Below are 27,134 nucleotides of genomic sequence, written 5' to 3' on the forward strand. Positions count from 1 at the left end.
ACGGTTATTTTTACTCAACCCAATTCTTGGCTCTTTTATTTAAAGCTTTAATGAAGATTTTATTGCGTGAAAAAATCGTTTAGGATGTTTAAAGTGTTTTGCGTTCCTATAGAGTTAAGTATGTGGACTTTGAATAGGCTTACGATCCCGTTAAAAGTGGTGATTTTGTCATTTTTTTCAATTTTTTTTATTTCTCTATTTTAGCTTGTAACTAACTTTGCAATGCTTGAAAAAATAGCGCAGATTTTTTAAAGTGTTTTTTTACGTGTGTAAAGTGAAATGGGTGGACTTCTCAGTGTTTTTAATGGTGTCAAAGTTCCAACACTTTTCCATATTTCATACTAATATTTCTTTACAACTGCTCAGGCTGGAGATGTTTTGATATTGTGAATATTAATTAGAGTAATTATCAAATCAGAATATATAAGACATTCGAGCCTAGCTTCATTTTTTCTAGAGGTCAATTTCAAAATTAAATACGTTACGTACGTAATCCAGCGGGCTGGCGGCAGCTCGCCCGTGACGTCATCAAGGATCCGGGACTCGCTCGGCTCCAGTGTCTCCTCATCAATATTTACCGTAAATTCCAGTATTTTCTAGGTGTTTCCAGCTGTTTCCAAACTCAGGTGTGTAGGCAGAAGGAGAAAAATTAGAGAAATGGAAGAGGAGGAAAAAATAAGGAGAAATGGAGGAGCAGGCAAAACAGGTATAACCAAGATGACAACGTTTAGCTTAGTTTCCCTTCCTGCCCTTCCTTTTTCTGTAATATTTCGTGTGTTTTGGATGTTTTAAGTGTTTTGGGTGTATTTAGGAGTGTTGTGGTGTGTTTTGAAAATGTTTTGGAGGTGTTTAGATGTGCTTGGGATGTATATTTTGCTGTTACCTGAGTGTTTTGGGTGAATTTAGGGTGTTTTAAGTGAGGCAAAAAATGTTTTTCTGTGTATTTTACGTATTTTTAGCCATATAGGATGTCTTGAGTATGTTTTGGAGTGTTCTATGTGGGTTTTGGGGATATATTGAGGTGCTGTGATTTTTTTTTTTTTTTTTTTTTTTTTTTTGGTGTGGATGAGTTTTTGTGTGTGTGGGGTCTTTTAGGTGTATTTGAATGTGTGGTGTGTATTGGGTGCGTTTTGGTGTGTTTTGGTCATATTCGGTGGTGTTGTGGGGTGTGTTTTGGTGTGTTTGAATTAATTTTGGGATTTTTTTGGATGTGCTTTAGATGTTTTGAGTGTGGGTGATTTCTTTTTGGCGAGTTTGGGGTGTTGAGAGTCTTTTGTGTGTGTTTGTGTAAATTTGATGGGTATTCTAAGTTGTTGTGGGATGTTTTTGGTGTGTTTTGGATGTTTTCAGCATATTTTCATTGTCTTGGGTGAGTTTTTTTTAGTATATCAGGGTATTTTGAGTGTTTAGGATGTTTTTAGTGTGATTTGGGTGTTTTTTTTTTCTTTTTGTAGTGTTTTGAGGTGTTGTGATATGTTTTCAGTGTGTTTTGGATATTTTAAGCTTGTTTTAGGTGTGAATGAATGAGTTTTCTCATATTTAGGTGAGTTTTCAATGTCTTGGATTTGTCTGAGTTTTCTTAAGGATTTTTTAGTGTGTTTTGGGGTGTTTTGAGTCTTTTTTTTTTTCGTGTGTGTGTGTGTGTGTGTGTTTGAGTGAGTTTTGTTTTTTAGGATGTTATGAGTGTGGTTCAGGTGCATTTGGGTGAACTTTGTGGATGTCTTGGCGTGTTGTGAGTGTGTTTTGAGGTATTTTGGCCACACTCCCCAAGTAACCCAAATAACGTAACTTAAATGCCAGAACCTCACCAGGTTCGTGAATGCACTATTGCTATTGTATTCTAGATAGATATAAGCTGAATTAGTCTCAATAAAAACTAAATTGTGTCCTGAATACATGCAGTCTGCTGCTGCATTCCCAATTGGTATGAGATAAATATGTATTCCCACTAATACAATATGAATGTGTGTTCCTAGTACATACCAGATGAATATGGGTCCCTAGCAAATGCAAGATTGATTCTGTTTCCAATATAAGTAAAGGTGGATTTGTGTCTTTGGTAGTTGCAGGAAAGCATTTGTTTTCAGTAAGTATATTTGAATCTGTGTCTCTTAATAGAAAATAGCTGAATTTGTTTTCCTGGTACATAAAACTGAATCTATTTTAGGGACTAGCAACTCAGTGGGCCTTTTTTTTTCCCATTCCTTTTGTCACCCTAGGCCAGTGCTCCTCTTACATGAAAATAAATAAATAAAATAAATAAATAAATAAAAATAAATAAATAAATAAATAAATCTTCACTAGGTAGTACAAGCTCAATCTATGTGCTCAACAGTTACAAGCTGAATATCTGGGACATTGGTGGCATGTCCTCCTGCCAGACCTACTGGAGGAACTTTTTGAGTGCACTGACATCCTTATCTGGGTGTTGGACGGTGCTGATGGAAACTGCATGAGAGACTGTCAGGGGGTACTGAAGAAACTGGCAGCAAGTGCATCCAGAAGCAGTGCCTTTGTGACGTCATCAAGGGCTGCAGTAGTGGAGAGGTGAGGAGACTGCCTTGCTTATGTCACTCGCTCACTCAGTCATTCAAGTCCTCATCTCCTTCATTATTTCATACTAGATTTGTAGATCTTCTTAACATTCTGTTGTTGGTGAGTTGATGTTTTTTTTCTTGCAGTAATGGGGAGATGAGGAGACTTCTTTGCTTATATAACTCACTCATTCACTCAGTGTACTCCTTAACTCACTTTGTTCCATGCTAGACTTTTGAAATTGTTTGGAGGTTTCTCTAGGACAGAAGATATTGCCATTAAGTAACTCTATTGGATTCTTTGTTTCTGAAAAATGTCATCCCAAACTGAATTAAACATATTGGTGCCAGTCATCTAACACTAGTGTAGATTTTGATTAACAAGTAAACTCTCAATAACATCATGTAGAGAGTAAAAGTATACCGCATTATATCCACACAGTACTGAAATAAATGCCTTCCTTGTGGCAGGATTAGATGGTGCTGCCGTGTGGCATTGATGAGTGCCGGGAGAAGAATGGCGGGTGTGGGCACCTCTGCGTCAGCACTGTGGAGCCGAACTACTACTGCCAGTACCAGCCAGGGTAGACTCATCAAGAAGTTTAACTGTGAAGGTGAGGACTTGAGTGTCACTCTTCAGTCTTTATTCTCAAACATCTTGGCCCTTCATCTCTACATCTGATAGTCTAAAGAGGAAGTTACTGGGGTTTCCAAGGATGTTTTTATTATTCTTAGGATATTTCAACAAGGATTCTGTCTCATGAGTATGATTAAGATCTGTTATCCACATTTGTATACAGTGATGTGCAGATAGGATAGTCTTTAATATTTTGTATAATTTATGCTTGTGATATGCATTTCTTATGAGTACAGATATCATTCTTTAACCGCTCTTGTAAACATCCCACCAAATCTGTGTTCCTGAGGATGTAATTCTCTGCCACAGACATTGATGAGTGTGTGGCGCCCAGGTCCTGCTTCCAATATTGCACTAACACCACTGGTGGCTTCCACTGCTGCAGTCAGCCTGGCTACCGCCGTCACTCTTCCAACTACATGCACTGCATGGCAGATTCTGGCAATCCCTATCTCATCTCTTATAGGTAATGCAAGTAACTTCAAGCAATGGAAGGGACCTTTTGGGTATTCTGGGACATTCTTATACATTGGGATCCCTACTTCATATCCTCCCAGATAATGTAAATCCCTGTAACCCCAAGCAAGAAGGGGAATGTGTCTTGAAACTGAACTGCATATGTTTAACTGTAGTATTAGTATAGTACAATACAGTACCTCATTTCTATTCCCCACCCACACAGAGCCCATATGAGCAGTCCAGAGACTCCTTGGGTGCTGGTGGAGAAGAATGAGATGACAGTGGATGGTCTTGCAGTCTGGATCCATGGGAACATTTAGTTCACAGACATCTCGGTAAACAAGATCCAGATGATTTCCTGGGATGGCTACTGGACTTGCACCATTGTGACTGATAAACTGGACCTTTCTCATGCAACTGCTGTGAATGCCATTGATGGGTGAGTCTCTTTTCACCTCCTGAGTTTAACAGACACTTGGATCTAGAACTGGATGGTTTTCCTACTTTGTTTATATCATCAGTTATCTCTGTTGTATGAGTTCTGATGGGGATTTAGACTCAAAAAGACCTGTATTCATCCATTTTTATTTGTACTTAAAATGACTCCCGAAAAAAGCACTTTCCTTAAATATAGATGAAATTTCTGTTTCTTTTGTGGTTTAAGTACCTTTGGTTATTGTTCTGCTAACCTCTGCCTTTTCACAACTCGAGGGAGGGGGGTGGTCTTGAGTCATCCACGTTTACAACCATTAAGGTGGGGTGCGGTGGGGGAGAATGTATGTGAGGCCCACGTGTCCGCACCTCTCAGGGAAAATCTGTGTATCTGTGCCAGTTACTTATCAGTCTTCCTCGACAGAACCACTTGTATTGATGGTAAGTACAGCCATCACATATACACAATTGCCCAGAGTGATTATGTCATGAAGTGTAGTGAGTTTCATGTGTATAACTAGAATAGGAACTAAGAGTGTCATTTCCATAAACTGATATGTGAGTTTCATGAATTGTTATATGAACTAGTGAGCTTTAACTGGGGATGTGATAGGTGGAGGTATTCTTTTACTCATAATAATTCTTTCCCACACACATAAACACTTCCCTTAGATTCTTACACTCCTATTTCCTCAGCACAAGCATAAACAATTAGCCTTTAAGTGGGGGTGTCAAGACACTTAGCGTCGATCTCAGAAGAACAGTCCGTCCTGGGGACATTTGTTGTTCCCTTTCCCAGATGGGGATTCTAAGGCTTGTGTATGAGTTGCCATGATTTTAAATTATGAGTGAAGGTTGTGTGTGTAATTAGATGCTTGTAGTTCTGTGTGAAGGAAGAGAGTAGTCTTTAGAGTGAAGGGTTTGACTGCCCCCTTGTATTGTGAAACACAAAGAGAAACATTCAGTGTGGTCACAGGTGGTTGAAATCACAAGTTCACAGCATCCTCTGATCTAGTGCTTTAGGTGGAGTAATTATCATTTTAGCAGGTGCCTACTACCTCCTCTTCTATTAAGTGTGTGTGTGTGTGTGTGTGTGTGTTTCACCTGTCACCTATGCTCGTCTACTGGTCACTTAGCCAGCCAGCTGTTCTTATACGGAAAGAGGTCATAGCTCATAGTGTGTGTCTGTGTGTGTGTGTGTGTGTGTGTGTGTTGTCTTTATCTGACTGCATGCAATATATGTATGTCTATTTTTTGTTCTTATAGCTTTTAAGTTTTGAAAATGCAACTGTTACTATAAAGATTTTAATCTATCTTATGCCCATGGCTGTGCTCTCTTTAGGTGTTGTTGTTCTACATACATACATACATAAACTTATCTTCTAATCTGTCGATTTGAGATTCCATAATGTAAGTAATATAAAAAAAAAATAAATAAATAAAACTCGCTTAAGATAACAAAAAAACACAATACAGAAACATAAAATATTCAAAAAAGGGGATTGAAACTTTAAAAAGTAAGGGAAATTAGAAAAACAGGAAACCAACAGTTTTTGAATCAGAACCCATACACTGGAGGAATGGCAACGTGAGGGTGAGTACTAAGCGTCAGATCTTGAACATTAAAAGTTATTGGAGTGTGTGGGTTGTATAGTGGCTCCATTTTGAGTAGAAATGTTTGACAAAGAGTGCGGGAAGTGTAGGAAGAAGGTAACACGTAGCTGGAGAGGAGTAGCTTGTGGAAATTGTTACCATAGTTATGATGCTGAGTCGGTTTGGCAAAGGCTAAATAGGGTAGGGGACAGGATTCAGTGCTGGTGTGAATGTTAGCTGGTACGTACAGTCGGCTGCTATGTGCCAGCTCCTGTGTACCACTGTTTTGGCTTATATGTGCCACTGTAGGGCTGCTATGTACTGGCTCTTATTTACCACTGCTTTGGCTTGTATGTACCAAACAAGGTTGCTATATACCAGCTACCAAGTAGGGAGGTAAAAAATAATATTGTAAAGAATAAATTAAAAACAAGTATTATAAAACTAATAAAACTACATTAAAAGATAAGACAAAACCATAAAAAATTAAAACTATTGTCAACCAATAATATCAATAAAGTTCAGCATACTTCGACTTAATAAATGCTTTCATTTGTGTGTCTGTGTGTATGTTTATCTCTCTCTCTCTCTCTCTCTCTCTCTCTCTCTCTCTCTCTCTCTCTCTCTCTCTCTCTCTCTCTCTCTCTCTCTCTCTCTCTCTCTCTCTCTCTCTCTCTCTCTCTCTCTCTCTCTATCAGTAGTTCCACGGGTTTTCAAGGGTGTTTTTACGGTTCTTGTGCAAGATTAACTTCATTTCTATAAATCTAACAGAAGAAACACGCCTTTAAAGGCCTGTAATTTAAGCGACTTTTTTTTTTTTTTTTTTTTTTTTTTTTTTTTTTTTTTTTGAAGACGTTTTTTACAGTTCTATTAACAGATCTACAACATTTTGACTTTATTAACTGGAGAAATACCCTTCCAAACCGTTTTTTTTTTTTTTGTGGTTGTGGCTGTGAGAGAGAGAGAGAGAGAGAGAGAGAGAGAACATTTTAGTTGAGTCTATCCTGCGTTCGTTTGTGTTACGGTGACACGGTGCAGCAGTGAGTGATGTTTCCGTTCATAATCATGTAGTGGGTGTGGAGTGGGGAAAGGAAAATGAGGATATTATTTGACATGTTATTTGATAACATGTGAACTTTTGTGTGTATGTTTGTGGTTGTGGTTGAAGGACCAGTAACAGGTGGCGCTGGGGAAGGAGGGCAGTGGCTGGCTGGCTAGTGTTTTCATCAGCACTGGTCAGTCTTGCCCCATACATTCTATTAACCAGTGTTTCCTTATTCCAGGCAGCTTCTCCCTGCATCGACCACCGCTGAGCAGCACCAGAGAGGCATGAGTATGTAAGGTTAGTCCAGCATTGCCAGCCACCCCTTAGTCAGCCTTCGTTCTTGTTTATTTAGGTTTAATTAGTCGTTTTTTAGGTATTTTTTGAGGTTGATTTATTTTTAGATTTTGTTTACATCTGAGTCTGGAAACAGTTGGAGATTTAGAGAAATATTGAAAGTTCATCAATATGTAAACAAGCTGTCAGCTGAGGTAGAGGTTGGGAGTCAGTGTTTTCAGCCTTTATTTGCTTCATCTCACACTTATTGTAAGCTAAACATATCACAAGATGGAGCCATATGTCTACCCTTCATATCCGCTGGTCAGATATATCCGCCATTGCCTGGTTTTATTTTCATGAAGAAATAATTGAGGTATTATGGCGGCTGGCTCCCCCTCTCAGGTCGCCCCCGAGGGCCGCTTTGATGCATTGTTGCCTGCGCCAACTTGTTGGTTCCAAGATTTTTTTTCTATTTTTATGAATGACTTTATTTTACATGTATAGTAAGATTTTATGGTTTCTAAAAATCTCTTGTTGCTTTTCAAGTGTTTTTCTTGCTTCAGTTAAGTAAATGTTCTGAATTTGCTGTTGTTTTATGCGTAAATAAAAGGCGGTTTATACGGTTATTTTTACTCAACCCAATTCTTGGCTCTTTTATTTAAAGCTTTAATGAAGATTTTATTGCGTGAAAAAATCGTTTAGGATGTTTAAAGTGTTTTGCGTTCCTATAGAGTTAAGTATGTGGACTTTGAATAGGCTTACGATCCCGTTAAAAGTAGTGATTTTGTCATTTTTTTCAATTTTTTTATTTCTCTATTTTAGCTTGTAACTAACTTTGCAATGCTTGAAAAAATAGTGCAGATTTTTTAAAGTGTTTTTTTACGTGTGTAAAGTGAAATGGGTGGACTTCTCAGTGTTTTTAATGGTGTCAAAGTTCCAACACTTTTCCATATTTCATACTAATATTTCTTTACAACTGCTCAGGCTGGAGATGTTTTGATATTGTGAATATTAATTAGAGTAATTATCAAATCAGAATATATAAGACATTCGAGCCTAGCTTCATTTTTTCTAGAGGTCAATTTCAAAATTAAATACGTTACGTACGTAATCCAGCGGGCTGGCGGCAGCTCGCCCGTGACGTCATCAAGGATCCGGGACTCGCTCGGCTCCAGTGTCTCCTCATCAATATTTACCGTAAATTCCAGTATTTTCTAGGTGTTTCCAGCTGTTTCCAAACTCAGGTGTGTAGGCAGAAGGAGAAAAATTAGAGAAATGGAAGAGGAGGAAAAAATAAGGAGAAATGGAGGAGCAGGCAAAACAGGTATAACCAAGATGACAACGTTTAGCTTAGTTTCCCTTCCTGCCCTTCCTTTTTCTGTAATATTTCGTGTGTTTTGGATGTTTTAAGTGTTTTGGGTGTATTTAGGAGTGTTGTGGTGTGTTTTGAAAATGTTTTGGAGGTGTTTAGATGTGCTTGGGATGTATATTTTGCTGTTACCTGAGTGTTTTGGGTGAATTTAGGGTGTTTTAAGTGAGGCAAAAAATGTTTTTCTGTGTATTTTACGTATTTTTAGCCATATAGGATGTCTTGAGTATGTTTTGGAGTGTTCTATGTGGGTTTTGGGGATATATTGAGGTGCTGTGATTTTTTTTTTTTTTTTTTTTTTGGTGTGGATGAGTTTTTGTGTGTGTGGGGTCTTTTAGGTGTATTTGAATGTGTGGTGTGTATTGGGTGCGTTTTGGTGTGTTTTGGTCATATTCGGTGGTGTTGTGGGGTGTGTTTTGGTGTGTTTGAATTAATTTTGGGATTTTTTTGGATGTGCTTTAGATGTTTTGAGTGTGGGTGATTTCTTTTTGGCGAGTTTGGGGTGTTGAGAGTCTTTTGTGTGTGTTTGTGTAAATTTGATGGGTATTCTAAGTTGTTGTGGGATGTTTTTGGTGTGTTTTGGATGTTTGCAGCATATTTTCATTGTCTTGGGTGAGTTTTTTTTAGTATATCAGGGTATTTTGAGTGTTTAGGATGTTTTTAGTGTGATTTGGGTGTTTTGTTTTTTTTTCTTTTTGTAGTGTTTTGAGGTGTTGTGATATGTTTTCAGTGTGTTTTGGATATTTTAAGCTTGTTTTAGGTGTGATTGAATGAGTTTTCTCATATTTAGGTGAGTTTTCAATGTCTTGGATTTGTCTGAGTTTTCTTAAGGATTTTTTAGTGTGTTTTGGGGTGTTTTGAGTCTTTTTTTTTTTCGTGTGTGTGTGTGTGTGTGTGTTTGAGTGAGTTTTGTTGTTTTTTAAGATGTTATGAGTGTGGTTCAGGTGCGTTTGGGTGAACTTTGTGGATGTCTTGGCGTGTTGTGAGTGTGTTTTGAGGTATTTTGGCCACACTCCCCCAGTAACCCAAATAACGTAACTTAAATGCCAGAACCTCACCAGGTTCGTGAATGCACTATTGCTATTGTATTCTAGATAGATATAAGCTGAATTAGTCTCAATAAAAACTAAATTGTGTCCTGAATACATGCAGTCTGCTGCTGCATTCCCAATTGGTATGAGATAAATATGTATTCCCACTAATACAATATGAATGTGTGTTCCTAGTACATACCAGATGAATATGGGTCCCTAGCAAATGCAAGATTGATTCTGTTTCCAATATAAGTAAAGGTGGATTTGTGTCTTTGGTAGTTGCAGGAAAGCATTTGTTTTCAGTAAGTATATTTGAATCTGTGTCTCTTAATAGAAAATAGCTGAATTTGTTTTCCTGGTACATAAAACTGAATCTATTTTAGGGACTAGCAACTCAGTGGGCCTTTTTTTTTCCCATTCCTTTTGTCACCCTAGGCCAGTGCTCCTCTTACATGAAAATAAATAAATAAAATAAATAAATAAATAAAAATAAATAAATAAATAAATAAATCTTCACTAGGTAGTACAAGCTCAATCTATGTGCTCAACAGTTACAAGCTGAATATCTGGGACATTGGTGGCATGTCCTCCTGCCAGACCTACTGGAGGAACTTTCTGAGTGCACTGACATCCTTATCTGGGTGTTGGACGGTGCTGATGGAAACTGCATGAGAGACTGTCAGGGGGTACTGAAGAAACTGGCAGCAAGTGCATCCAGAAGCAGTGCCTTTGTGACGTCATCAAGGGCTGCAGTAGTGGAGAGGTGAGGAGACTGCCTTGCTTATGTCACTCGCTCACTCAGTCATTCAAGTCCTCATCTCCTTCATTATTTCATACTAGATTTGTAGATCTTCTTAACATTCTGTTGTTGGTGAGTTGATGTTTTTTTTCTTGCAGTAATGGGGAGATGAGGAGACTTCTTTACTTATATAACTCACTCATTCACTCAGTGTACTCCTTAACCCACTTTGTTCCATGCTAGACTTTTGAAATTGTTTGGAGGTTTCTCTAGGACAGAAGATATTGCCATTAAGTAACTCTATTGGATTCTTTGTTTCTGAAAAATGTCATCCCAAACTGAATTAAACATATTGGTGCCAGTCATCTAACACTAGTGTAGATTTTGATTAACAAGTAAACTCTCAATAACATCATGTAGAGAGTAAAAGTATACCGCATTATATCCACACAGTACTGAAATAAATGCCTTCCTTGTGGCAGGATTAGATGGTGCTGCCGTGTGGCATTGATGAGTGCCGGGAGAAGAATGGCGGGTGTGGGCACCTCTGCGTCAGCACTGTGGAGCCGAACTACTACTGCCAGTACCAGCCAGGGTAGACTCATCAAGAAGTTTAACTGTGAAGGTGAGGACTTGAGTGTCACTCTTCAGTCTTTATTCTCAAACATCTTGGCCCTTCATCTCTACATCTGATAGTCTAAAGAGGAAGTTACTGGGGTTTCCAAGGATGTTTTTATTATTCTTAGGATATTTCAACAAGGATTCTGTCTCATGAGTATGATTAAGATCTGTTATCCACATTTGTATACAGTGATGTGCAGATAGGATAGTCTTTAATATTTTGTATAATTTATGCTTGTGATATGCATTTCTTATGAGTACAGATATCATTCTTTAACCGCTCTTCTAAACATCCCACCAAATCTGTGTTCCTGAGGGTGTAATTCTCTGCCACAGACATTGATGAGTGTGTGGCGCCCAGGTCCTGCTTCCAATATTGCACTAACACCACTGGTGGCTTCCACTGCTGCAGTCAGCCTGGCTACCGCCGTCACTCTTCCAACTACATGCACTGCATGGCAGATTCTGGCAATCCCTATCTCATCTCTTATAGGTAATGCAAGTAACTTCAAGCAATGGAAGGGACCTTTTGGGTATTCTGGGACATTCTTATACATTGGGATCCCTACTTCATATCCTCCCAGATAATGTAAATCCCTGTAACCCCAAGCAAGAAGGGGAATGTGTCTTGAAACTGAACTGCATATGTTTAACTGTAGTATTAGTATAGTACAATACAGTACCTCATTTCTATTCCCCACCCACACAGAGCCCATATGAGCAGTCCAGAGACTCCTTAGGTGCTGGTGGAGAAGAATGAGATGACAGTGGATGGTCTTGCAGTCTGGATCCATGGGAACATTTAGTTCACAGACATCTCGGTAAACAAGATCCAGATGATTTCCTGGGATGGCTACTGGACTTGCACCATTGTGACTGATAAACTGGACCTTTCTCATGCAACTGCTGTGAATGCCATTGATGGGTGAGTCTCTTTTCACCTCCTGAGTTTAACAGACACTTGGATCTAGAACTGGATGGTTTTCCTACTTTGTTTATATCATCAGTTATCTCTGTTGTATGAGTTCTGATGGGGATTTAGACTCAAAAAGACCTGTATTCATCCATTTTTATTTGTACTTAAAATGACTCCCGAAAAAAGCACTTTCCTTAAATATAGATGAAATTTCTGTTTCTTTTGTGGTTTAAGTACCTTTGGTTATTGTTCTGCTAACCTCTGCCTTTTCACAACTCGAGGGAGGGGGGTGGTCTTGAGTCATCCACGTTTACAACCATTAAGGTGGGGTGCGGTGGGGGAGAATGTATGTGAGGCCCACGTGTCCGCACCTCTCAGGGAAAATCTGTGTATCTGTGCCAGTTACTTATCAGTCTTCCTCGACAGAACCACTTGTATTGATGGTAAGTACAGCCATCACATATACACAATTGCCCAGAGTGATTATGTCATGAAGTGTAGTGAGTTTCATGTGTATAACTAGAATAGGAACTAAGAGTGTCATTTCCATAAACTGATATGTGAGTTTCATGAATTGTTATATGAACTAGTGAGCTTTAACTGGGGATGTGATAGGTGGAGGTATTCTTTTACTCATAATAATTCTTTCCCACACACATAAACACTTCCCTTAGATTCTTACACTCCTATTTCCTCAGCACAAGCATAAACAATTAGCCTTTAAGTGGGGGTGTCAAGACACTTAGCGTCGATCTCAGAAGAACAGTCCGTCCTGGGGACATTTGTTGTTCCCTTTCCCAGATGGGGATTCTAAGGCTTGTGTATGAGTTGCCATGATTTTAAATTATGAGTGAAGGTTGTGTGTGTAATTAGATGCTTGTAGTTCTGTGTGAAGGAAGAGAGTAGTCTTTAGAGTGAAGGGTTTGACTGCCCCCTTGTATTGTGAAACACAAAGAGAAACATTCAGTGTGGTCACAGGTGGTTGAAATCACAAGTTCACAGCATCCTCTGATCTAGTGCTTTAGGTGGAGTAATTATCATTTTAGCAGGTGCCTACTACCTCCTCTTCTATTAAGTGTGTGTGTGTGTGTGTGTGTGTGTGTGTTTCACCTGTCACCTATGCTCGTCTACTGGTCACTTAGCCAGCCAGCTGTTCTTATACGGAAAGAGGTCATAGCTCATAGTGTGTGTCTGTGTGTGTGTGTGTGTGTTGTCTTTATCTGACTGCATGCAATATATGTATGTCTATTTTTTGTTCTTATAGCTTTTAAGTTTTGAAAATGCAACTGTTACTATAAAGATTTTAATCTATCTTATGCCCATGGCTGTGCTCTCTTTAGGTGTTGTTGTTCTACATACATACATACATAAACTTATCTTCTAATCTGTCGATTTGAGATTCCATAATGTAAGTAATATAAAAAATAAATAAATAAATAAAACTCGCTTAAGATAACAAAAAAACACAATACAGAAACATAAAATATTCAAAAAAGGGGATTGAAACTTTAAAAAGTAAGGGAAATTAGAAAAACAGGAAACCAACAGTTTTTGAATCAGAACCCATACACTGGAGGAATGGCAACGTGAGGGTGAGTACTAAGCGTCAGATCTTGAACATTAAAAGTTATTGGAGTGTGTGGGTTGTATAGTGGCTCCATTTTGAGTAGAAATGTTTGACAAAGAGTGCGGGAAGTGTAGGAAGAAGGTAACACGTAGCTGGAGAGGAGTAGCTTGTGGAAATTGTTACCATAGTTATGATGCTGAGTCGGTTTGGCAAAGGCTAAATAGGGTAGGGGACAGGATTCAGTGCTGGTGTGAATGTTAGCTGGTACGTACAGTTGGCTGCTATGTGCCAGCTCCTGTGTACCACTGTTTTGGCTTATATGTGCCACTGTAGGGCTGCTATGTACTGGCTCTTATTTACCACTGCTTTGGCTTGTATGTACCAAACAAGGTTGCTATATACCAGCTACCAAGTAGGGAGGTAAAAAATAATATTGTAAAGAATAAATTAAAAACAAGTATTATAAAACTAATAAAACTACATTAAAAGATAAGACAAAACCATAAAAAATTAAAACTATTGTCAACCAATAATATCAATAAAGTTCAGCATACTTCGACTTAAAAATGCTTTCATTTGTGTGTCTGTGTGTATGTTTATCTCTCTCTCTCTCTCTCTCTCTCTCTCTCTCTCTCTCTCTCTCTCTCTCTCTCTCTCTCTCTCTATCAGTAGTTCCACGGGTTTTCAAGGGTGTTTTTACGGTTCTTGTGCAAGATTAACTTCATTTCTATAAATCTAACAGAAGAAACACGCCTTTAAAGGCCTGTAATTTAAGCGACTTTTTTTTTTTTTTTTTTTTTTTTTTTTTTTTTTGAAGACGTTTTTTACAGTTCTATTAACAGATCTACAACATTTTGACTTTATTAACTGGAGAAATACCCTTCCAAACCGTTTTTTTTTTTTTTTTGTGGTTGTTGCTGTGTGAGAGAGAGAGAGAGAGAGAGAGAGAGAGAGAGAGAACATTTTAGTTGAGTCTATCCTGCGTTCGTTTGTGTTACGGTGACACGGTGCAGCAGTGAGTGATGTTTCCGTTCATAATCATGTAGTGGGTGTGGAGTGGGGAAAGGAAAATGAGGATATTATTTGACATGTTATTTGATAACATGTGAACTTTTGTGTGTATGTTTGTGGTTGTGGTTGAAGGACCAGTAACAGGTGGCGCTGGGGAAGGAGGGCAGTGGCTGGCTGGCTAGTGTTTTCATCAGCACTGGTCAGTCTTGCCCCATACATTCTATTAACCAGTGTTTCCTTATTCCAGGCAGCTTCTCCCTGCATCGACCACCGCTGAGCAGCACCAGAGAGGCATGAGTATGTAAGGTTAGTCCAGCATTGCCAGCCACCCCTTAGTCAGCCTTCGTTCTTGTTTATTTAGGTTTAATTAGTCGTTTTTTAGGTATTTTTTGAGGTTGATTTATTTTTAGATTTTGTTTACATCTGAGTCTGGAAACAGTTGGAGATTTAGAGAAATATTGAAAGTTCATCAATATGTAAACAAGCTGTCAGCTGAGGTAGAGGTTGGGAGTCAGTGTTTTCAGCCTTTATTTGCTTCATCTCACACTTATTGTAAGCTAAACATATCACAAGATGGAGCCATATGTCTACCCTTCATATCCGCTGGTCAGATATATCCGCCATTGCCTGGTTTTATTTTCATGAAGAAATAATTGAGGTATTATGGCGGCTGGCTCCCCCTCTCAGGTCGCCCCCGAGGGCCGCTTTGATGCATTGTTGCCTGCGCCAACTTGTTGGTTCCAAGATTTTTTTTCTATTTTTATGAATGACTTTATTTTACATGTATAGTAAGATTTTATGGTTTCTAAAAATCTCTTGTTGCTTTTCAAGTGTTTTTCTTGCTTCAGTTAAGTAAATGTTCTGAATTTGCTGTTGTTTTATGCGTAAATAAAAGGCGGTTTATACGGTTATTTTTACTCAACCCAATTCTTGGCTCTTTTATTTAAAGCTTTAATGAAGATTTTATTGCGTGAAAAAATCGTTTAGGATGTTTAAAGTGTTTTGCGTTCCTATAGAGTTAAGTATGTGGACTTTGAATAGGCTTACGATCCCGTTAAAAGTAGTGATTTTGTCATTTTTTTCAATTTTTTTATTTCTCTATTTTAGCTTGTAACTAACTTTGCAATGCTTGAAAAAATAGTGCAGATTTTTTAAAGTGTTTTTTTACGTGTGTAAAGTGAAATGGGTGGACTTCTCAGTGTTTTTAATGGTGTCAAAGTTCCAACACTTTTCCATATTTCATACTAATATTTCTTTACAACTGCTCAGGCTGGAGATGTTTTGATATTGTGAATATTAATTAGAGTAATTATCAAATCAGAATATATAAGACATTCGAGCCTAGCTTCATTTTTTCTAGAGGTCAATTTCAAAATTAAATACGTTACGTACGTAATCCAGCGGGCTGGCGGCAGCTCGCCCGTGACGTCATCAAGGATCCGGGACTCGCTCGGCTCCAGTGTCTCCTCATCAATATTTACCGTAAATTCCAGTATTTTCTAGGTGTTTCCAGCTGTTTCCAAACTCAGGTGTGTAGGCAGAAGGAGAAAAATTAGAGAAATGGAAGAGGAGGAAAAAATAAGGAGAAATGGAGGAGCAGGCAAAACAGGTATAACCAAGATGACAACGTTTAGCTTAGTTTCCCTTCCTGCCCTTCCTTTTTCTGTAATATTTCGTGTGTTTTGGATGTTTTAAGTGTTTTGGGTGTATTTAGGAGTGTTGTGGTGTGTTTTGAAAATGTTTTGGAGGTGTTTAGATGTGCTTGGGATGTATATTTTGCTGTTACCTGAGTGTTTTGGGTGAATTTAGGGTGTTTTAAGTGAGGCAAAAAATGTTTTTCTGTGTATTTTACGTATTTTTAGCCATATAGGATGTCTTGAGTATGTTTTGGAGTGTTCTATGTGGGTTTTGGGGATATATTGAGGTGCTGTGATTTTTTTTTTTTTTTTTTTTTTGGTGTGGATGAGTTTTTGTGTGTGTGGGGTCTTTTAGGTGTATTTGAATGTGTGGTGTGTATTGGGTGCGTTTTGGTGTGTTTTGGTCATATTCGGTGGTGTTGTGGGGTGTGTTTTGGTGTGTTTGAATTAATTTTGGGATTTTTTTGGATGTGCTTTAGATGTTTTGAGTGTGGGTGATTTCTTTTTGGCGAGTTTGGGGTGTTGAGAGTCTTTTGTGTGTGTTTGTGTAAATTTGATGGGTATTCTAAGTTGTTGTGGGATGTTTTTGGTGTGTTTTGGATGTTTGCAGCATATTTTCATTGTCTTGGGTGAGTTTTTTTTTACTATATCAGGGTATTTTGAGTGTTTAGGATGTTTTTAGTGTGATTTGGGTGTTTTGTTTTTTTTTCTTTTTGTAGTGTTTTGAGGTGTTGTGATATGTTTTCAGTGTGTTTTGGATATTTTAAGCTTGTTTTAGGTGTGATTGAATGAGTTTTCTCATATTTAGGTGAGTTTTCAATGTCTTGGATTTGTCTGAGTTTTCTTAAGGATTTTTTAGTGTGTTTTGGGGTGTTTTGAGTCTTTTTTTTTTTCGTGTGTGTGTGTGTGTGTGTGTTTGAGTGAGTTTTGTTGTTTTTTAAGATGTTATGAGTGTGGTTCAGGTGCGTTTGGGTGAACTTTGTGGATGTCTTGGCGTGTTGTGAGTGTGTTTTGAGGTATTTTGGCCACACTCCCCCAGTAACCCAAATAACGTAACTTAAATGCCAGAACCTCACCAGGTTCGTGAATGCACTATTGCTATTGTATTCTAGATAGATATAAGCTGAATTAGTCTCAATAAAAACTAAATTGTGTCCTGAATACATGCAGTCTGCTGCTGCATTCCCAATTGGTATGAGATAAATATGTATTCCCACTAATACAATATGAATGTGTGTTCCTAGTACATACCAGATGAATATGGGTCCCTAGCAAATGCAAGATTGATTCTGTTTCCAATATAAGTAAAGGTGGATTTGTGTCTTTGGTAGTTGCAGGAAAGCATTTGTTTTCAGTAAGTATATTTGAATCTGTGTCTCTTAATAGAAAATAGCTGAATTTGTTTTCCTGGTACATAAAACTGAATCTATTTTAGGGACTAGCAACTCAGTGGGCCTTTTTTTTTCCCATTCCTTTTGTCACCCTAGGCCAGTGCTCCTCTTACATGAAAATAAATAAATAAAATAAATAAATAAATAAAAATAAATAAATAAATAAATAAATCTTCACTAGGTAGTACAAGCTCAATCTATGTGCTCAACAGTTACAAGCTGAATATCTGGGACATTGGTGGCATGTCCTCCTGCCAGACCTACTGGAGGAACTTTCTGAGTGCACTGACATCCTTATCTGGGTGTTGGACGGTGCTGATGGAAACTGCATGAGAGACTGTCAGGGGGTACTGAAGAAACTGGCAGCAAGTGCATCCAGAAGCAGTGCCTTTGTGACGTCATCAAGGGCTGCAGTAGTGGAGAGGTGAGGAGACTGCCTTGCTTATGTCACTCGCTCACTCAGTCATTCAAGTCCTCATCTCCTTCATTATTTCATACTAGATTTGTAGATCTTCTTAACATTCTGTTGTTGGTGAGTTGATGTTTTTTTTCTTGCAGTAATGGGGAGATGAGGAGACTTCTTTACTTATATAACTCACTCATTCACTCAGTGTACTCCTTAACCCACTTTGTTCCATGCTAGACTTTTGAAATTGTTTGGAGGTTTCTCTAGGACAGAAGATATTGCCATTAAGTAACTCTATTGGATTCTTTGTTTCTGAAAAATGTCATCCCAAACTGAATTAAACATATTGGTGCCAGTCATCTAACACTAGTGTAGATTTTGATTAACAAGTAAACTCTCAATAACATCATGTAGAGAGTAAAAGTATACCGCATTATATCCACACAGTACTGAAATAAATGCCTTCCTTGTGGCAGGATTAGATGGTGCTGCCGTGTGGCATTGATGAGTGCCGGGAGAAGAATGGCGGGTGTGGGCACCTCTGCGTCAGCACTGTGGAGCCGAACTACTACTGCCAGTACCAGCCAGGGTAGACTCATCAAGAAGTTTAACTGTGAAGGTGAGGACTTGAGTGTCACTCTTCAGTCTTTATTCTCAAACATCTTGGCCCTTCATCTCTACATCTGATAGTCTAAAGAGGAAGTTACTGGGGTTTCCAAGGATGTTTTTATTATTCTTAGGATATTTCAACAAGGATTCTGTCTCATGAGTATGATTAAGATCTGTTATCCACATTTGTATACAGTGATGTGCAGATAGGATAGTCTTTAATATTTTGTATAATTTATGCTTGTGATATGCATTTCTTATGAGTACAGATATCATTCTTTAACCGCTCTTCTAAACATCCCACCAAATCTGTGTTCCTGAGGGTGTAATTCTCTGCCACAGACATTGATGAGTGTGTGGCGCCCAGGTCCTGCTTCCAATATTGCACTAACACCACTGGTGGCTTCCACTGCTGCAGTCAGCCTGGCTACCGCCGTCACTCTTCCAACTACATGCACTGCATGGCAGATTCTGGCAATCCCTATCTCATCTCTTATAGGTAATGCAAGTAACTTCAAGCAATGGAAGGGACCTTTTGGGTATTCTGGGACATTCTTATACATTGGGATCCCTACTTCATATCCTCCCAGATAATGTAAATCCCTGTAACCCCAAGCAAGAAGGGGAATGTGTCTTGAAACTGAACTGCATATGTTTAACTGTAGTATTAGTATAGTACAATACAGTACCTCATTTCTATTCCCCACCCACACAGAGCCCATATGAGCAGTCCAGAGACTCCTTAGGTGCTGGTGGAGAAGAATGAGATGACAGTGGATGGTCTTGCAGTCTGGATCCATGGGAACATTTAGTTCACAGACATCTCGGTAAACAAGATCCAGATGATTTCCTGGGATGGCTACTGGACTTGCACCATTGTGACTGATAAACTGGACCTTTCTCATGCAACTGCTGTGAATGCCATTGATGGGTGAGTCTCTTTTCACCTCCTGAGTTTAACAGACACTTGGATCTAGAACTGGATGGTTTTCCTACTTTGTTTATATCATCAGTTATCTCTGTTGTATGAGTTCTGATGGGGATTTAGACTCAAAAAGACCTGTATTCATCCATTTTTATTTGTACTTAAAATGACTCCCGAAAAAAGCACTTTCCTTAAATATAGATGAAATTTCTGTTTCTTTTGTGGTTTAAGTACCTTTGGTTATTGTTCTGCTAACCTCTGCCTTTTCACAACTCGAGGGAGGGGGGTGGTCTTGAGTCATCCACGTTTACAACCATTAAGGTGGGGTGCGGTGGGGGAGAATGTATGTGAGGCCCACGTGTCCGCACCTCTCAGGGAAAATCTGTGTATCTGTGCCAGTTACTTATCAGTCTTCCTCGACAGAACCACTTGTATTGATGGTAAGTACAGCCATCACATATACACAATTGCCCAGAGTGATTATGTCATGAAGTGTAGTGAGTTTCATGTGTATAACTAGAATAGGAACTAAGAGTGTCATTTCCATAAACTGATATGTGAGTTTCATGAATTGTTATATGAACTAGTGAGCTTTAACTGGGGATGTGATAGGTGGAGGTATTCTTTTACTCATAATAATTCTTTCCCACACACATAAACACTTCCCTTAGATTCTTACACTCCTATTTCCTCAGCACAAGCATAAACAATTAGCCTTTAAGTGGGGGTGTCAAGACACTTAGCGTCGATCTCAGAAGAACAGTCCGTCCTGGGGACATTTGTTGTTCCCTTTCCCAGATGGGGATTCTAAGGCTTGTGTATGAGTTGCCATGATTTTAAATTATGAGTGAAGGTTGTGTGTGTAATTAGATGCTTGTAGTTCTGTGTGAAGGAAGAGAGTAGTCTTTAGAGTGAAGGGTTTGACTGCCCCCTTGTATTGTGAAACACAAAGAGAAACATTCAGTGTGGTCACAGGTGGTTGAAATCACAAGTTCACAGCATCCTCTGATCTAGTGCTTTAGGTGGAGTAATTATCATTTTAGCAGGTGCCTACTACCTCCTCTTCTATTAAGTGTGTGTGTGTGTGTGTGTGTGTGTTTCACCTGTCACCTATGCTCGTCTACTGGTCACTTAGCCAGCCAGCTGTTCTTATACGGAAAGAGGTCATAGCTCATAGTGTGTGTCTGTGTGTGTGTGTGTGTGTGTGTGTGTGTTGTCTTTATCTGACTGCATGCAATATATGTATGTCTATTTTTTGTTCTTATAGCTTTTAAGTTTTGAAAATGCAACTGTTACTATAAAGATTTTAATCTATCTTATGCCCATGGCTGTGCTCTCTTTAGGTGTTGTTGTTCTACATACATACATACATAAACTTATCTTCTAATCTGTCGATTTGAGATTCCATAATGTAAGTAATATAAAAAAAAATAAATAAATAAAACTCGCTTAAGATAACAAAAAAACACAATACAGAAACATAAAATATTCAAAAAAGGGGATTGAAACTTTAAAAAGTAAGGGAAATTAGAAAAACAGGAAACCAACAGTTTTTGAATCAGAACCCATACACTGGAGGAATGGCAACGTGAGGGTGAGTACTAAGCGTCAGATCTTGAACATTAAAAGTTATTGGAGTGTGTGGGTTGTATAGTGGCTCCATTTTGAGTAGAAATGTTTGACAAAGAGTGCGGGAAGTGTAGGAAGAAGGTAACACGTAGCTGGAGAGGAGTAGCTTGTGGAAATTGTTACCATAGTTATGATGCTGAGTCGGTTTGGCAAAGGCTAAATAGGGTAGGGGACAGGATTCAGTGCTGGTGTGAATGTTAGCTGGTACGTACAGTTGGCTGCTATGTGCCAGCTCCTGTGTACCACTGTTTTGGCTTATATGTGCCACTGTAGGGCTGCTATGTACTGGCTCTTATTTACCACTGCTTTGGCTTGTATGTACCAAACAAGGTTGCTATATACCAGCTACCAAGTAGGGAGGTAAAAAATAATATTGTAAAGAATAAATTAAAAACAAGTATTATAAAACTAATAAAACTACATTAAAAGATAAGACAAAACCATAAAAAATTAAAACTATTGTCAACCAATAATATCAATAAAGTTCAGCATACTTCGACTTAAAAATGCTTTCATTTGTGTGTCTGTGTGTATCTCTCTCTCTCTCTCTCTCTCTCTCTCTCTCTCTCTCTCTCTCTCTCTCTCTCTCTCTCTCTCTCTATCAGTAGTTCCACGGGTTTTCAAGGGTGTTTTTACGGTTCTTGTGCAAGATTAACTTCATTTCTATAAATCTAACAGAAGAAACACGCCTTTAAAGGCCTGTAATTTAAGCGACTTTTTTTTTTTTTTTTTTTTTTTTTTTTTTTTTTTTGAAGACGTTTTTTACAGTTCTATTAACAGATCTACAACATTTTGACTTTATTAACTGGAGAAATACCCTTCCAAACCGTTTTTTTTTTTTTGTGGTTGTTGCTGTGTGAGAGAGAGAGAGAGAGAGAGAGAGAGAGAGAGAGAGAGAGAGAACATTTTAGTTGAGTCTATCCTGCGTTCGTTTGTGTTACGGTGACACGGTGCAGCAGTGAGTGATGTTTCCGTTCATAATCATGTAGTGGGTGTGGAGTGGGGAAAGGAAAATGAGGATATTATTTGACATGTTATTTGATAACATGTGAACTTTTGTGTGTATGTTTGTGGTTGTGGTTGAAGGACCAGTAACAGGTGGCGCTGGGGAAGGAGGGCAGTGGCTGGCTGGCTAGTGTTTTCATCAGCACTGGTCAGTCTTGCCCCATACATTCTATTAACCAGTGTTTCCTTATTCCAGGCAGCTTCTCCCTGCATCGACCACCGCTGAGCAGCACCAGAGAGGCATGAGTATGTAAGGTTAGTCCAGCATTGCCAGCCACCCCTTAGTCAGCCTTCGTTCTTGTTTATTTAGGTTTAATTAGTCGTTTTTTAGGTATTTTTTGAGGTTGATTTATTTTTAGATTTTGTTTACATCTGAGTCTGGAAACAGTTGGAGATTTAGAGAAATATTGAAAGTTCATCAATATGTAAACAAGCTGTCAGCTGAGGTAGAGGTTGGGAGTCAGTGTTTTCAGCCTTTATTTGCTTCATCTCACACTTATTGTAAGCTAAACATATCACAAGATGGAGCCATATGTCTACCCTTCATATCCGCTGGTCAGATATATCCGCCATTGCCTGGTTTTATTTTCATGAAGAAATAATTGAGGTATTATGGCGGCTGGCTCCCCCTCTCAGGTCGCCCCCGAGGGCCGCTTTGATGCATTGTTGCCTGCGCCAACTTGTTGGTTCCAAGATTTTTTTTCTATTTTTATGAATGACTTTATTTTACATGTATAGTAAGATTTTATGGTTTCTAAAAATCTCTTGTTGCTTTTCAAGTGTTTTTCTTGCTTCAGTTAAGTAAATGTTCTGAATTTGCTGTTGTTTTATGCGTAAATAAAAGGCGGTTTATACGGTTATTTTTACTCAACCCAATTCTTGGCTCTTTTATTTAAAGCTTTAATGAAGATTTTATTGCGTGAAAAAATCGTTTAGGATGTTTAAAGTGTTTTGCGTTCCTATAGAGTTAAGTATGTGGACTTTGAATAGGCTTACGATCCCGTTAAAAGTGGTGATTTTGTCATTTTTTTCAATTTTTTTATTTCTCTATTTTAGCTTGTAACTAACTTTGCAATGCTTGAAAAAATAGTGCAGATTTTTTAAAGTGTTTTTTTACGTGTGTAAAGTGAAATGGGTGGACTTCTCAGTGTTTTTAATGGTGTCAAAGTTCCAACACTTTTCCATATTTCATACTAATATTTCTTTACAACTGCTCAGGCTGGAGATGTTTTGATATTGTGAATATTAATTAGAGTAATTATCAAATCAGAATATATAAGACATTCGAGCCTAGCTTCATTTTTTCTAGAGGTCAATTTCAAAATTAAATACGTTACGTACGTAATCCAGCGGGCTGGCGGCAGCTCGCCCGTGACGTCATCAAGGATCCGGGACTCGCTCGGCTCCAGTGTCTCCTCATCAATATTTACCGTAAATTCCAGTATTTTCTAGGTGTTTCCAGCTGTTTCCAAACTCAGGTGTGTAGGCAGAAGGAGAAAAATTAGAGAAATGGAAGAGGAGGAAAAAATAAGGAGAAATGGAGGAGCAGGCAAAACAGGTATAACCAAGATGACAACGTTTAGCTTAGTTTCCCTTCCTGCCCTTCCTTTTTCTGTAATATTTCGTGTGTTTTGGATGTTTTAAGTGTTTTGGGTGTATTTAGGAGTGTTGTGGTGTGTTTTGAAAATGTTTTGGAGGTGTTTAGATGTGCTTGGGATGTATATTTTGCTGTTACCTGAGTGTTTTGGGTGAATTTAGGGTGTTTTAAGTGAGGCAAAAAATGTTTTTCTGTGTATTTTACGTATTTTTAGCCATATAGGATGTCTTGAGTATGTTTTGGAGTGTTCTATGTGGGTTTTGGGGATATATTGAGGTGCTGTGATTTTTTTTTTTTTTTTTTTTTTTGGTGTGGATGAGTTTTTGTGTGTGTGGGGTCTTTTAGGTGTATTTGAATGTGTGGTGTGTATTGGGTGCGTTTTGGTGTGTTTTGGTCATATTCGGTGGTGTTGTGGGGTGTGTTTTGGTGTGTTTGAATTAATTTTGGGATTTTTTTGGATGTGCTTTAGATGTTTTGAGTGTGGGTGATTTCTTTTTGGCGAGTTTGGGGTGTTGAGAGTCTTTTGTGTGTGTTTGTGTAAATTTGATGGGTATTCTAAGTTGTTGTGGGATGTTTTTGGTGTGTTTTGGATGTTTGCAGCATATTTTCATTGTCTTGGGTGAGTTTTTTTTAGTATATCAGGGTATTTTGAGTGTTTAGGATGTTTTTAGTGTGATTTGGGTGTTTTGTTTTTTTTTCTTTTTGTAGTGTTTTGAGGTGTTGTGATATGTTTTCAGTGTGTTTTGGATATTTTAAGCTTGTTTTAGGTGTGATTGAATGAGTTTTCTCATATTTAGGTGAGTTTTCAATGTCTTGGATTTGTCTGAGTTTTCTTAAGGATTTTTTAGTGTGTTTTGGGGTGTTTTGAGTCTTTTTTTTTTTCGTGTGTGTGTGTGTGTTTGAGTGAGTTTTGTTGTTTTTTAAGATGTTATGAGTGTGGTTCAGGTGCGTTTGGGTGAACTTTGTGGATGTCTTGGCGTGTTGTGAGTGTGTTTTGAGGTATTTTGGCCACACTCCCCCAGTAACCCAAATAACGTAACTTAAATGCCAGAACCTCACCAGGTTCGTGAATGCACTATTGCTATTGTATTCTAGATAGATATAAGCTGAATTAGTCTCAATAAAAACTAAATTGTGTCCTGAATACATGCAGTCTGCTGCTGCATTCCCAATTGGTATGAGATAAATATGTATTCCCACTAATACAATATGAATGTGTGTTCCTAGTACATACCAGATGAATATGGGTCCCTAGCAAATGCAAGATTGATTCTGTTTCCAATATAAGTAAAGGTGGATTTGTGTCTTTGGTAGTTGCAGGAAAGCATTTGTTTTCAGTAAGTATATTTGAATCTGTGTCTCTTAATAGAAAATAGCTGAATTTGTTTTCCTGGTACATAAAACTGAATCTATTTTAGGGACTAGCAACTCAGTGGGCCTTTTTTTTTCCCATTCCTTTTGTCACCCTAGGCCAGTGCTCCTCTTACATGAAAATAAATAAATAAAATAAATAAATAAATAAAAATAAATAAATAAATAAATAAATCTTCACTAGGTAGTACAAGCTCAATCTATGTGCTCAACAGTTACAAGCTGAATATCTGGGACATTGGTGGCATGTCCTCCTGCCAGACCTACTGGAGGAACTTTTTGAGTGCACTGACATCCTTGTCTGGGTGTTGGACGGTGCTGATGGAAACTGCATGAGAGACTGTCAGGGGGTACTGAAGAAACTGGCAGCAAGTGCATCCAGAAGCAGTGCCTTTGTGACGTCATCAAGGGCTGCAGTAGTGGAGAGGTGAGGAGACTGCCTTGCTTATGTCACTCGCTCACTCAGTCATTCAAGTCCTCATCTCCTTCATTATTTCATACTAGATTTGTAGATCTTCTTAACATTCTGTTGTTGGTGAGTTGATGTTTTTTTTCTTGCAGTAATGGGGAGATGAGGAGACTTCTTTGCTTATATAACTCACTCATTCACTCAGTGTACTCCTTAACCCACTTTGTTCCATGCTAGACTTTTGAAATTGTTTGGAGGTTTCTCTAGGACAGAAGATATTGCCATTAAGTAACTCTATTGGATTCTTTGTTTCTGAAAAATGTCATCCCAAACTGAATTAAACATATTGGTGCCAGTCATCTAACACTAGTGTAGATTTTGATTAACAAGTAAACTCTCAATAACATCATGTAGAGAGTAAAAGTATACCGCATTATATCCACACAGTACTGAAATAAATGCCTTCCTTGTGGCAGGATTAGATGGTGCTGCCGTGTGGCATTGATGAGTGCCGGGAGAAGAATGGCGGGTGTGGGCACCTCTGCGTCAGCACTGTGGAGCCGAACTACTACTGCCAGTACCAGCCAGGGTAGACTCATCAAGAAGTTTAACTGTGAAGGTGAGGACTTGAGTGTCACTCTTCAGTCTTTATTCTCAAACATCTTGGCCCTTCATCTCTACATCTGATAGTCTAAAGAGGAAGTTACTGGGGTTTCCAAGGATGTTTTTATTATTCTTAGGATATTTCAACAAGGATTCTGTCTCATGAGTATGATTAAGATCTGTTATCCACATTTGTATACAGTGATGTGCAGATAGGATAGTCTTTAATATTTTGTATAATTTATGCTTGTGATATGCATTTCTTATGAGTACAGATATCATTCTTTAACCGCTCTTCTAAACATCCCACCAAATCTGTGTTCCTGAGGGTGTAATTCTCTGCCACAGACATTGATGAGTGTGTGGCGCCCAGGTCCTGCTTCCAATATTGCACTAACACCACTGGTGGCTTCCACTGCTGCAGTCAGCCTGGCTACCGCCGTCACTCTTCCAACTACATGCACTGCATGGCAGATTCTGGCAATCCCTATCTCATCTCTTATAGGTAATGCAAGTAACTTCAAGCAATGGAAGGGACCTTTTGGGTATTCTGGGACATTCTTATACATTGGGATCCCTACTTCATATCCTCCCAGATAATGTAAATCCCTGTAACCCCAAGCAAGAAGGGGAATGTGTCTTGAAACTGAACTGCATATGTTTAACTGTAGTATTAGTATAGTACAATACAGTACCTCATTTCTATTCCCCACCCACACAGAGCCCATATGAGCAGTCCAGAGACTCCTTAGGTGCTGGTGGAGAAGAATGAGATGACAGTGGATGGTCTTGCAGTCTGGATCCATGGGAACATTTAGTTCACAGACATCTCGGTAAACAAGATCCAGATGATTTCCTGGGATGGCTACTGGACTTGCACCATTGTGACTGATAAACTGGACCTTTCTCATGCAACTGCTGTGAATGCCATTGATGGGTGAGTCTCTTTTCACCTCCTGAGTTTAACAGACACTTGGATCTAGAACTGGATGGTTTTCCTACTTTGTTTATATCATCAGTTATCTCTGTTGTATGAGTTCTGATGGGGATTTAGACTCAAAAAGACCTGTATTCATCCATTTTTATTTGTACTTAAAATGACTCCCGAAAAAAGCACTTTCCTTAAATATAGATGAAATTTCTGTTTCTTTTGTGGTTTAAGTACCTTTGGTTATTGTTCTGCTAACCTCTGCCTTTTCACAACTCGAGGGAGGGGGGTGGTCTTGAGTCATCCACGTTTACAACCATTAAGGTGGGGTGCGGTGGGGGAGAATGTATGTGAGGCCCACGTGTCCGCACCTCTCAGGGAAAATCTGTGT

The 27,134-nt window shown here is 38.6% G+C and overlaps 2 protein-coding genes across 3 annotated transcripts; both read left to right on the plus strand.

Annotated features, from left to right (window-relative positions):
* Positions 1–378: 378 nt before the first annotated feature.
* On the plus strand, positions 379–7,293 carry LOC135102876 (uncharacterized). 2 transcript variants are annotated; one of them, XR_010269819.1, is made up of 6 exons: positions 379–706; positions 2,336–2,547; positions 3,006–3,148; positions 3,481–3,637; positions 3,854–4,069; positions 6,939–7,293. XR_010269819.1 is itself a non-coding variant. In XM_064008475.1 (5 exons), exons 1-5 carry the CDS (start codon positions 686–688, stop codon positions 3,948–3,950), a joined length of 630 nt encoding a protein of 209 aa, XP_063864545.1. In that variant the 5' UTR covers positions 379–685; the 3' UTR covers positions 3,951–4,280. The 2 variants fall into 2 exon arrangements, 1 of the variants encoding a protein (XP_063864545.1); XM_064008475.1 differs by lacking the exon at positions 6,939–7,293 and having other exon boundaries at positions 3,854–4,280.
* LOC135102882 (uncharacterized) lies at positions 6,628–26,963 on the plus strand. Its single transcript, XM_064008482.1, has 15 exons — positions 6,628–6,997; positions 9,931–10,142; positions 10,601–10,743; positions 11,076–11,232; positions 11,449–11,664; positions 14,481–14,539; positions 17,474–17,685; positions 18,144–18,286; positions 18,619–18,775; positions 18,992–19,207; positions 22,032–22,090; positions 25,019–25,230; positions 25,689–25,831; positions 26,164–26,320; positions 26,537–26,963. The coding sequence occupies exons 12-15, from the start codon at positions 25,136–25,138 to the stop codon at positions 26,565–26,567; spliced, it is 426 nt and encodes a 141-aa protein (XP_063864552.1). The 5' UTR covers positions 6,628–6,997; positions 9,931–10,142; positions 10,601–10,743; positions 11,076–11,232; positions 11,449–11,664; positions 14,481–14,539; positions 17,474–17,685; positions 18,144–18,286; positions 18,619–18,775; positions 18,992–19,207; positions 22,032–22,090; positions 25,019–25,135; the 3' UTR covers positions 26,568–26,963.
* The last annotated feature ends 171 nt before the right edge of the window (positions 26,964–27,134 follow it).

The sequence above is a fragment of the Scylla paramamosain genome, chromosome 8 (assembly GCF_035594125.1).
Source record: "Scylla paramamosain isolate STU-SP2022 chromosome 8, ASM3559412v1, whole genome shotgun sequence".
Classification (NCBI taxonomy): Eukaryota; Metazoa; Arthropoda; class Malacostraca; order Decapoda; family Portunidae; genus Scylla; species Scylla paramamosain.

Coding starts and splice junctions, on each gene's coding strand:
- LOC135102882 (XM_064008482.1), top strand. CDS start 25,136: ATGAGAGACTGTCAGGGGGTACTGAAGAAACTGGCAGCAAGTGCATCC. Junction 25,231..25,688: donor AGGGCTGCAGTAGTGGAGAG/GTGAGGAGACTG, acceptor TCCTTGTGGCAG/GATTAGATGGTGCTGCCGTG. Junction 26,321..26,536: donor CCCTATCTCATCTCTTATAG/GTAATGCAAGTA, acceptor CCACCCACACAG/AGCCCATATGAGCAGTCCAG.
- LOC135102876 (XM_064008475.1), top strand. CDS start 686: ATGGAGGAGCAGGCAAAACAG. Junction 2,548..3,005: donor AGGGCTGCAGTAGTGGAGAG/GTGAGGAGACTG, acceptor TCCTTGTGGCAG/GATTAGATGGTGCTGCCGTG. Junction 3,638..3,853: donor CCCTATCTCATCTCTTATAG/GTAATGCAAGTA, acceptor CCACCCACACAG/AGCCCATATGAGCAGTCCAG.